Source organism: Metopolophium dirhodum, chromosome 6 (assembly GCF_019925205.1).
Source record: "Metopolophium dirhodum isolate CAU chromosome 6, ASM1992520v1, whole genome shotgun sequence".
NCBI classification, from domain to species: domain Eukaryota; kingdom Metazoa; phylum Arthropoda; class Insecta; order Hemiptera; family Aphididae; genus Metopolophium; species Metopolophium dirhodum.
The window spans coordinates 35,078,657-35,090,941 of NC_083565.1; the positions used below are offsets into that span (position 1 = coordinate 35,078,657).

General features: G+C 30.1%; 1 protein-coding gene across 1 annotated transcript; it reads left to right on the top strand.

Moving 5' to 3' along the window:
- Positions 1–5,215: 5,215 nt before the first annotated feature.
- LOC132947755 (52 kDa repressor of the inhibitor of the protein kinase-like) lies at positions 5,216–9,571 on the top strand. Its single transcript, XM_061017999.1, has 5 exons — positions 5,216–5,305; positions 8,423–8,524; positions 8,713–8,797; positions 8,956–9,284; positions 9,360–9,571. Exons 1-5 carry the CDS (start codon positions 5,216–5,218, stop codon positions 9,471–9,473), a joined length of 720 nt encoding a protein of 239 aa, XP_060873982.1. The 3' UTR covers positions 9,474–9,571.
- Positions 9,572–12,285: the final 2,714 nt, after the last annotated feature.

Here is a 12,285-nt window from a genome sequence, read left to right on the forward strand (position 1 = left end):
TTTGACTTAAGTTAAAATCATAAAAAAAAATTTAAGGGAGTTGTTGCCGTCCGCAGGCAAATAGATTTTAGAAAACAAAAAAAAAAATGGAAAAAAATTTACAGTAGAAACACACATTACGAAGTTCAAACTAATATGTCCCGAAACTTAAACCGAAAAAACTATTTAAAATATTTAGTTCATCAGAGAATTATTCAAAGGGTACCAGATTGTCAATGTTTAAAAATTTGGGTAGAGTGAAAATCATAAAAAAAAAATTGAAGGGAGGTGTTGGCGCCCGCAGGCAAATAGATTTTAGAAAACAAAAAAAAAATTGGAAAAAAATTTACAGTAGAAACACACATTACGAAGTTCAAACTAAAATGTCCCGAAACTTAAACAGAAAAAACTTTTCAAAATATTTACTTCATTAAAGAATTATTCAAAGGGTACCAGATTGTCAATGTTTAAAAATTTGGGTAGAGTGAAAATCATAAAAAAAAAATTGAAGGGAGGTGTTGGCGCCCGCAGGCATATAGATTTTAGAAAACAAAAAAAAAATTTTGAAAAAAATTTAGAAAAAACTATTCAAAATATTAAGTTCATTAAAGAAGGATTATTCGTAGGGCACCAAGTTTTCAATTTTCAAGTCAATATAAACTAGAGTTACTGTACTAAAAAAAAAAAAATTGAAGGGAGGTGTGGGCGCCCGCAGGCAAATAGATTTTAAAAATCAAAAAAAAAAAATTACAGTAGATACACACATTACGAAGTTCAAACTAAACTGTCCCGAAACTTAAATCGAAAAAACTATTTAAAATATTTAGTTCATTAGAGAATTGCTCAATGGGTACCAGATTGTCAATGTTTAAAAAATTTGACTTAAGTTAAAATCATAAAAAAAAATTTAAGGGAGTTGTTGCCGTCCGCAGGCAAATAGATTTTAGAAAACAAAAAAAAAATTGGAAAAAAATTTACAGTAGAAACACACATTACGAAGTTCAAACTAATATGTCCCGAAACTTAAACCGAAAAAACTATTTAAAATATTTAGTTCATCAGAGAATTATTCAAAGGGTACCAGATTGTCAATGTTTAAAAATTTGGGTAGAGTGAAAATCATAAAAAAAAAATTGAAGGGAGGTGTTGGCGCCCGCAGGCAAATAGATTTAAGAAAACAAAAAAAAAATTGGAAAAAAATTTACAGTAGAAACACACATTACGAAGTTCAAACTAAAATGTCCCGAAACTTAAACAGAAAAAACTTTTCAAAATATTTAGTTCATTAAAGAATTATTCAAAGGGTACCAGATTGTCAATGTTTAAAAATTTGGGTAGAGTGAAAATCATAAAAAAAAAATTGAAGGGAGGTGTTGGCGCCCGCAGGCATATAGATTTTAGAAAACAAAAAAAAAATTTTGAAAAAAATTTAGAAAAAACTATTCAAAATATTAAGTTCATTAAAGAAGGATTATTCGTGGGGCACCAAGTTTTCAATTTTCAAGTCAATATAAACTAGAGTTACAGTACTAAAAAAAAAAAATTGAAGGGTGGTGTTGGCGCCTGCAGGCAAACAGATTTTAGAAAAAAAAAAATGGAAAAAAATTTACTAAAAAAAAAAAATTGAAGGGTGGTGTTGGCGCCTGCAGGCAAATAGATTTTAGAAAAAAAAAAAAAATTGGAAAAAAATTTACAGTAGAAACACACATTACTAAGTTCAAACTAAAATGTCCCGAAACTTAAACAGAAAAAACTTTTCAAAATATTTAGTTCATTAAAGAATTATTCAAAGGGTATCAGATTGTCAATGTTAAAAATTTGGGTAGAGTGAAAATCATAAAAAAAAAATTGAAGGAAGGTGTTGGCGCCCGCAGGCAAATAGATTTTAGAAAACATAAAAAAAAAAATGGAAAAAAATTTACAGTAGAAACACACATTACGAAGTTCAAACTAAAATGTCCCGAAACTTAAACCGAAAAAACTATTTAAAATATTTAGTTCATTAGAGAATTATTCAAAGGGTACCAGATTGTCAATGTTTAAAAAATTTGGCTAGAGTTAAAATCACAAAAAAAAAATTGATGGGGGGTGTTGGCGCCCGCAGGCATATAGATTTTAGAAAACAAAAAAAAAAATTTGGAAAAAAATTTAGAAAAAACTATTCAAAATATTTAGTTCATTAAAGAAGGATTATTCGTAGGGCACCAAGTTTTCAATTTTCAAGTCAATATAAACTAGTAACTGTACTAAAAAAAAAAAAATTGAAGGGAGGTGTGGGCGCCCGCAGGCAAATAGATTTTAAAAATCAAAAAAAAAAAATTACAGTAGATACACACATTACGAAGTTCAAACTAAAATGTCCCGAAACTTAAATCGAAAAAACTATTTAAAATATTTAGTTCATTAGAGAATTATTCAAAGGGTACCTGATTGTCAATGTTTAAAAAATTTGACTTAAGTTAAAATCATAAAAAAAAAATTGAAGGGAGGTGTTGGCGCCCGCAGGCAAATAGATTTTAGAAAACAAAAAAAAAATTGGAAAAAAATTTACAGTAGAAACACACATTACGAAGTTCAAACTAAAATGTCCCGAAACTTAAACAGGAAAAACTTTTCAAAATATTTAGTTCATTAAAGAATTATTCAAAGGGTACCAGATTGTCAATGTTTAAAAATTTGGGTAGAGTGAAAATCATAAAAAAAAAATTGAAGGGAGGTGTTGGCGCCCACAGGCATATAGATTTTAGAAAACAAAAAAAAAATTTGGAAAAAAATTTAGAAAAAACTATTCAAAATATTTAGTTCATTAAAGAAGGATTATTCGTGGGGCACCAAGTTTTCAATTTTCAAGTCAATATAAACTAGAGTTACAGTACTAAAAAAAAAAAATTGAAGGGAGGTGTTGGCGCCCGCAGGCAAATAGATTTTAGAAAACAAAAAAAAAATTGGAAAAAAATTTACAGTAGAAACACACATTACGAAGTTCAAACTAAAATGTCCCGAAACTTAAACCGAAAAAACTATTTAAAATATTTAGTTCATAGAGAATTATTCAAAGGGTACCTGATTGTCAATGTTAAAAATTTGGGTAGAGTGAAAATCATAAAAAAAAAATTGAAGGGAGGTGTTGGCGCCCGCAGGCAAATAGATTTTAGAAAACATAAAAAAAAAATGGAAAAAAATTTACAGTAGAAACACACATTACGAAGTTCAAACTAAAATGTCCCGAAACTTAAACAGAAAATCCTATTCAAAATATTTAGTTCATTAAAGAAATATTCAAAGGGTATCAGACAGTCAATGTTTAAAAAAATTTGGCTAGAGTTAAAATCACAAAAAAAAAATTGAAGGGAGGTGTGGCGCCCGCAGGCAAATAGATTTTAGAAAACAAAAAAAAAAATTGGAAAAAAATTTACTTTAGAAACACACATTCCGAAGTAATTGTTGAAAAACATTTTAAATGTTTAAAAAATTTGGCTACAATGAAAATCATAAAAAAAAATTGAAGAGAGGTGTTGGTGCCCGCAGGCAAATGAATTTTAGAAAACAAAAAATAAAAATGTGGAAAAAACTTTACTTTAGGAACACGCTTTAGGAGTACACGGGTACTCAGCGTACTCCCAGGTATAGCCGGTTAATCTTAAAAAATATTTATAGATAAAAATCTACTAGAGTTCAATGAATTGAAAAAAAAATTGTTTGAGAAATCTGTGTGAAATAACACTTAACAAAAGAATACGCTGGAAGCTAAATACTGCAATACATATTAACTACAATCCAAAAACTAAGTATTGTTTACATTATAATAATACGAACAGTTTTTATGATCAGAGGTGTATCACCGTAATACATGTATAAGAAAATGTATAAAAACGAATGTAATTTATAAAGGATGCAAAAAAATTAAATGAGAAAAAGGTCCTGCACGGACTCTACTATTAGATTGTAATTTATGAAGGACATTAAATAATGTTTAATTTAAAATAATATTGTGTTTGGCTGGGTCTACAGTCAATATTAAATTACAAACTATAAAGTCTAAATGCAAATAAAAACATAGTTTTAGTCTTTGTAAATATGTGCGGAAAAAAATTAGATTTAGTCAATGTAAAAAAATGTGGAAAGGAAACCCTGCGAATTCTTTGAAAATAGGATATTAAAACACAAAACTATATATTAAATTAAAACTATTGATTTTATACATTTTCTATTTACAATAGGTAAAGTAAGCATTGAAAACCTTATAAAATCCTAATAAAATTACATTTTGTTATATTTTAAAATACTTTTATAATTTGTTGTGTTAAAAAAATCATTATTTAATGTTGGCTGTATTTAAGTTTTTAATAACTATACTGGTACAACTCTAGCTGACAGTCTTTAAGACCGTGTTAAAAACTATGATAATTAGTTAACGTCTAATTTACTGTCCTATCCTAACTTGACCTAACATAACCAAATTAATAATATTTAAATATTTTCTTTCATTGTTATGTTTATAATATCGAATACCATTATAGTTTGTAGGAAAAGATCATCGCAAAGCTCATGACCAGTGATTGTAGTCGTCTATCATCGCACCATAGCTTCAACTAACCATAGGTTTACCTAACTAACCTTCTTATGACTTATTAGGACACTTTGAATAAAAAGATCCTGAGTTTCAGGTTGCCGAACTTAAGTGTTTGATTATCAAGTTGATCCTTTGTTTGTTGACACCTTAATCCATGCTATGGATGAAGCCCATAGATATGGATAGTCCACGCCTATTTTAAATACATTTCAGGCCGCGTTCCCGGAGGGAAGGCAATTGAGGCTCCTTTATATTGATAGTCGATACTCGACTTGGCCTCAATTGTTCCCCTCGAAGATCAGACCGCTGATAACACTATTATGTCCTATCCATTATGTTATATCTTTATTATCTATGATGGAGCCATACCCAGCTCACTCGTGTAAACAATTTGAAGCACATAAAAGCGATCAACGAATCTCTATCCATCTTGTGAGTGCCCAATTTTAAGTGGAGCACTCTAGTTTTCATCATTACCAGCTATCCATCGACCGCCGCCCAGAAATACGGATTCCCCGATGGAACGCAACCGCCGCCCGTAACTACAGATGGCGCTATCCGAACGCGCTCCACCCGCGGGAAAAACTGAGATTTCCTTATGAAAATAACAAATTACAAGGACAAAAAGTACATATTCATAATCAGTGCATTTCAAACTATAAGATGGATACTATCGAACACTTCAAACCTGTAGCTGCATCACAAAACACAGAGAAGTGTCACACGATATTCCAATCGGGACCGGCAAGCATTGTACTACATAAATACAGACCACCGACCGCCGTATCATCATTGCAAACCCTACCCACTATCATGGGTAGGCCAACAATTTTAAATAACCACCCTCACCAACTTTCGTCCTACTAGTAGAGGCAAAACCCTGGTATAGTTAACGGCATAACCTTCTAAGCAAAGCAAAGCGTATCACCATCATTCTCCCCGCTGAGAAAAAGCGAATAGTGAGCCGGACGGTATTTTAATACCGCCACGAACGGACATTCTACAGTTTGTCCCGGCATATACCCTCCACCACCGCCGCAGTGAGTCGCGAGGTATTGTCGTTACGCGTCCACCGTTACTGAGCGCCGCCGTCCGAGCCGAGTCAGCCAGTTCCATCCGACCAACGTACGACCACCAACGGAACAGATTGTAAAAGGTCCAACACCGTTTGCCGTTTTTTTTTTATCAGCATACAGACATCCGAGCCAAGTCACACTGCTGAAGCCGCCCAGCTGTTCACGCCGGTAATAATTATATTACCGTGCTACTGATCCCGTCATAATGAACACCCGACCAAAAACCGTGAGTTTTATGTTCACGCCTTCCCCCCCCCCACCCATGTTTTATGTGATCCTTTATTAAACTATTTTATCTGTACACTCGTAAGAGTATAATTAATTAATTCAAAATAAATACTGTACAACAAATTATTAAAATTGTGTCTGTATGAAAAATAATAAGTTTTTGAGAATAAACGCAACTACAATTCAACCAAAAACACCCTGCGTTTAATTTTCATTACAATCTCATATCTCAACCTTCATATTCTCTATGCAAAAAGTAAATTTAAGACAAATTTGTAAATCAATGCACAGTCTCTCTATTGTACTAATATTTGTGATTTCATTAATTTTCAGTATTTTGTATAGTTAGTAATGATTAGTAAACCTAACCTACTGAGGCAATCTTGAGGCATTTCCTTTTAGGAAATTAATTAAATCTTCAAACATAGGTAACTCTTAATTCAAGAGTTTGTAACTAATACAATCATAATATAATATGAGTATAGTACATTTCGTAATATTTTTTTATAATATTTACTGTTAGTGAAATATTAAGTTTGTATTTCTAATATAATATATGTTGTGGTATTTATGGACGACACTTGCACCATGGCCCCTCGATATACTAATGTGGCGACCCGGCACATCTCTTTTAGATAAATGATTAAATACTTAATCAAGTCTTCCAATTTACTAAACATTTATGTTTTGTAGATGATTTGAAGAAAAATTTAAAATTGAAGAGAGACTGTGTGAATTAACAAAATTTGTGGTATGAAATGTTTATTTGAACACCTGTTATAATGTATTATATTGAACTTAAGTTAATTTTTTATAATGTACTATAGTAAACATTTGATCATTTATTACAATATACGTATATTATACATAGATTTCAAGTATGATTTTTTTAATTTTTTTTTTTGATAGTTACCTACCTACTACAATACAAGACACTTTATTTTTATATTTTGAAGCAATATATATTTTGGATTATTAAGATCTATATAAACTAAATTTCAGACCCATAGTTTAGTATTTAAAGTTTGTATGATCAAAGTCGTGGAACCAAATTTTATCAGACTCTACTAGAATGTTGTAGTTAAATTAAACTATAAAAAGTATGCGGAATAACAGTACCTAACCTTCTATTATAATTTGTTATGAATATAATATTTTAAGTAATAACTCAAATTTAGCACTTTTACGGTACTTAATACATTTTCCTAATATTTTAACAGAAATTATGGAGCTAAAAATAAAGAAATACCTATATTATGTCACGGTCCATAGTTGATAGTTTTGTTTCATTTATAATAATAATGCTTTTTAATATACTTTTTCATAAATTAATATTTATTACAGTTGGCTTTTATGATTTGTTTGAACTATTAGTACGTATTTTTTTGGGGAGATCCCTATTATTACAACACCGTTACCAATATGCGTTTTTTTCTGGTTAGTTAATATAATTGCATGTTTTCATGATTTCTTCGTATTTATGCTTATTTTCTTAAAATGTTTTTATATTTTCGGTTCATCCGTTACCTACCTACATACCTACCTACCAAGTGTGTAAATAAAGAATTTTTTGTGTAAACCAATTTGAATTATTATTTATTAATTTAAAAAAATTTAAATAAAAACGTTTTCATTCAGTATTTTTTTGAATATTTTTGAATATTTCAGTGCATATATTTGCCTGTTTTTAGTGCATACATGCAGGCAAATATTTAACACTTTTTCATTGCATTAAATTCACATCCCTGCTAATTACTTTTGTCCAATCATAATACCTACCACAATTAATGTTAAATGTCAAATTGTCAACAATCAACTGCTTCTTCAACTTGATAACACTTAAGAGGATCAGTGGCGTATTTACGGGGGGGGATAGATTTATGGGGGATAGATCCCCCTTGGCCTTTTTTTTTTTTAGTCTGTTCCCATAAACCTTAATATACCTACTAGTATGCAAACCGCAACTGTAATTACCTGTAATCAGTAATCACAAATCACAACTAACGATGTATGAAATCTGATATTATTATAATTAACGAGGAGTGAATATAGGCAAAATTATACACAATCTCTTATCTCAGTGGAACAAATGATAACGTTTGTCCCTGATTTGTATCCACAGTGTCATGTATTCTATTATTAGATCATAAACAAATGTACGATATTTTGATAATATGATCTAATATACCTAACATATTATAGTAGGTAATATTCTATTACACAGTAATTGTTTATGATAATCATTAATCTATGCATACTATTCGGTGTTCTGTTTATACTTCATTGCTCAAATGATAATAAATTGAGTATTAAAACAACTATTTAAGAAATATTATATTAATTCGTGATTGAAAGTGATATTTTATGGTCAAATTTACTTTTATTTATATACGGTATTTTATTTTTCAATATAATTTACCTACTTTTTTCAATGACATAAAAAAAGAATACCTTGTTATCATTTTTCACAAGCAATAAAAAAATTCGAAGAGAAAATGAAAATAACGAGACTGAAGCTAATTTTTGTGAAATTTGAAATGTAAATTCAAGTTTTTGTGATATTTAGGTGAACTCACCAGTAAGAAAAATTACAGAAGTAAACAAGTCTGCATGTACCACAAATTCTTTAGAAAGTTTTAGTGAGGCATCGAATTCACGATTACAGCAAGTAATTAATTATTTCATTGAATATATAAAAAGTTAATTGTTTAAATTTCAAATTTGTTTACTTTGTTATTCTTAAAAAAAAACTAAATTAATTATGCTTATATAGGTTTATATGCTTTTATGATCAGTGGTCACAGCTTATAAATTTATAACTCACTTAAATAGATCTCTTAAATTATTTAATACTATCGTGTAACAGTATTTTTACCATATATTGATTACTTTATATCACAACTTACTGAGCGTTTTATAAATCATAAAAGTATTTTTGAAGGTATAAACTAGTTATTACATATTTTATATTATATTTTCAAAAAAAAATCTCTATTGACATTATATTATTATAAATTATAATATAAGTACAAATACTGAATAGCTATATAAATAACTAATTTGCCAAAGTATTTTATTATTTGATATTTACTGTTATAGGGTTCGATTGCATTTTTAAAACCCAGCCATTGCCACTAGAGATAAATGACCGAGAACAATTTAATAAGCTTGTGAACATATATTCACCCATTGTAGATAAATTCAATAGCATAGCCGAATTCAATATGTGGAAAACAAAACTATTTACAGATAATATCATTCTTAGTTCAGGATTACAGGCATTAGAAATTTGTGATAAAGAATTTTATCCCAACATTTACATGTTGATAAAAATATTTTGTACGCTTCCAGTGTCAACAACAACTCCTGAACGATCATTCTCTAATTTAAAAAGAATTAAAACTTATCTCAGGAATAGTATGAATGAAGTAAATTTGCAGATTTTAAATTATGATATATTATTGAAAGTATTTATAAAATTGTGTATTTCATTGTTATTATAGACTAGACTGAATGGATTGGCTCTATTAGCATGCCATACAGAAACAAAGATTACACCAGATGAAGTCATTGATGAATTGTCTCTGAAAAATAGAAGACTGGAGTTTGTTTTGTAAAATCACTGCAAATAAATGGCTATATGTGCCTATGTGTTATATATACCTATGTAGATAATAGATATCAATTATCAATATAATTATATGATATTTTACATTTTTACAGAACAAATTATTAATTAGCTAAATATTTTATAAATTTATTTCATTGTGTTGATTATTATAAATCTATATTAAGCTATTAATATATTTTTTATTCATTAGATTATTATGTTAAACTTAAAATGCTATTCATTGATTAATATTGTCTTTTAAAATACCTATACTTGATTAGTGATTAAAAATTAGGGATTAGCAAAAAAAAAAAAGTCTTGCATGACTGGTTTCTTTGAAAATGTATTTCTAATTTCTATATCCCCCCCCTCAAGAAAATCCTAAATACGCCACTGAAGAGGATGTCAGATTTTTAGCGCACCATTTATTTCTCTCTCTGACCCACGCACAATCATTTTAGTGTTTTCTTAATCGTACATTTGGTATGCTACGCGTGGGTCAAAGATGGAAAACAAATAGTGCGCTGACATCCCAACCAGCAACAAGCTTACACGAGTGAGCTGGGTATGGCTCCATCATAGATAATAAAGATATGGATAGGACATAATGGTCTTATCATCGGTCTTCGAGGGGAACAATTGAGGCCAAATAAAGTATACCTATATCGAGTATCGACTATCAATATAAAGGAGCCTCAATTGCCTTCCCCTCCGGGAACGCGGCCTGAAATGTATTTAACATAGGCGTGGACTATCCATGGTGTCAACAATCAAAGGATCAACTTGATAATCAAACAATTAAGTTTGGCAACCTGCAACTCAGGATCTTTTTATTCAAAGTGTCCTAATGAGTCATAAGAAGGTTAGTTAAATAAACCTATGGTTAGTTGAAGCTATGGTGATGATATACGACTACCATCACTGGTCGTGAGCTTTGTGATGATCTTTTCCTACTAACCATCAAGGTATTCGATATTGTAAACATAACAATGAAAGAAAATATTTATCAACTGATTACGTTACGTATTACCTACGTATTGTTAACATAACTATTCTACCTTTACACTTTTTCTTCCCCCGTCTCTCACAGCTATATACAGGTTCAGCCACTCTCATTCCACTCCTCCATATGATCGGTATTCTGTCTATCCATCTCTTCTTCAGTCTTCTCGCCCCTCATTTCCCCCCTAAATTAACTTCTATAGCCACTCTCACTATCTCTTATCATACAGTGACCGAACCACCTAAACCTATTCTCTCTTGTTTTCACTACAATATGTACACTACCCTTAATTAATTAATTTCTTATTCTATCTTCTTTTGTACCTTAACACCTAACTTATTATTCTCATATCTGCTACCCTCACTCCACTTACCTACCCTAACCTTACATTTCTTTTTTATCTTTCCCTTTCATACACCAAACATTCTGAAATCCTGTTGACCCATTTCCTTATCTTCGCCATATCACACACTTCCTAATTCCTATTCACTCAGTCTCTAGTTACCTACAAGTCATCGTACTTGATTCTCGGTGAAAATATTTAAATATCATTGAGCGAATTCCCTACTCGAAATAATTACTTAAAAAAATAACATACCTCGCCAATTTTCTAATTTTTAACACGACTCTATTGATAGCCGGAATAGTGTTATACCAGTATAATTACAATACAAATATTGAAAAATTTCGGGCAATACATCCTTTGATCAATTAACAATAATAAAAAAAAACTTACTGAGAAATAAGAAAATACATACCCCGTGACGGAATCAAAACTGCTACGGAACTTAGTCTTCGAAGCACTGAAACGTTCACACATTTCAATCTGCTTATGATATAATATTATTCCCAGTTTGAAAATTTTCACTGACGAATACCATTTCTGAAATAACACGCATCTTATGCAGTAAAATGTTCAACAATATTCTAATGACCTATTCGTTACAGTCTACAGATATTATATAAACCTACCAATAAATACCTAATATTAATTTTTATTACACAGAGTTTGTATTTTTAAATGTTGTATTCAAGGATTTATAATTTTTATTTTTATACCTAACAAAAATTACATTTATTCACAAGTCAGTTATCAACTAGAACTCGACTACGAGTAAGACAGCGTTTGGATTGTTCGGACTGGCGAATAATTTATTATTATTATACATTGCGCCTTTGGTAGGTAGTAAACGTATATACTTCTACGTTACTGAGTTAACAGATTTTCCGTGACAATAAAAATTTAATTCAAGTCTAAAAAGTAAGTAAATGTACGCCCCAAAATAATATGAAAATAAACTAACACAACAATCGCTTAAAAATTAATTTAATTCAAATAATGAGATGAACCTTATTAGATCATTTAAATTTTCCAGAACAAGCCCCCAGTTGGTCGCATGCCAATTTTAACCATAACTAGACCATACGTTTATAGACATTCTATAATGCATTATCCTGCCGGTGGCCCTAGACACTGTTGGGGAAATAATATTTCTTTAGTAATTAAATTACGATACGAATTATAAGTTACGTAGGTACTTGTCCAATACTCGACTACCAGAATTTAAATTAAAGAATGTGATATACCTAGGTAACCTATCGATCGATTCTAAAACAGAAACTTAACCTAGGTACAAATAATATCATAATATCAAATAGTGAAATGTGAAAATTTGAAGAAAATTTCCTATAGGTATATCCCGTAAAACCCCCAAAATAAAACGTACGTTTGAGGTGTTCTCTTAAAACCCAAATGTTTATACCCGTATCCGTATGCGTCGAAAATGTATGTTTCACATTTAACGAAAACTAAAAC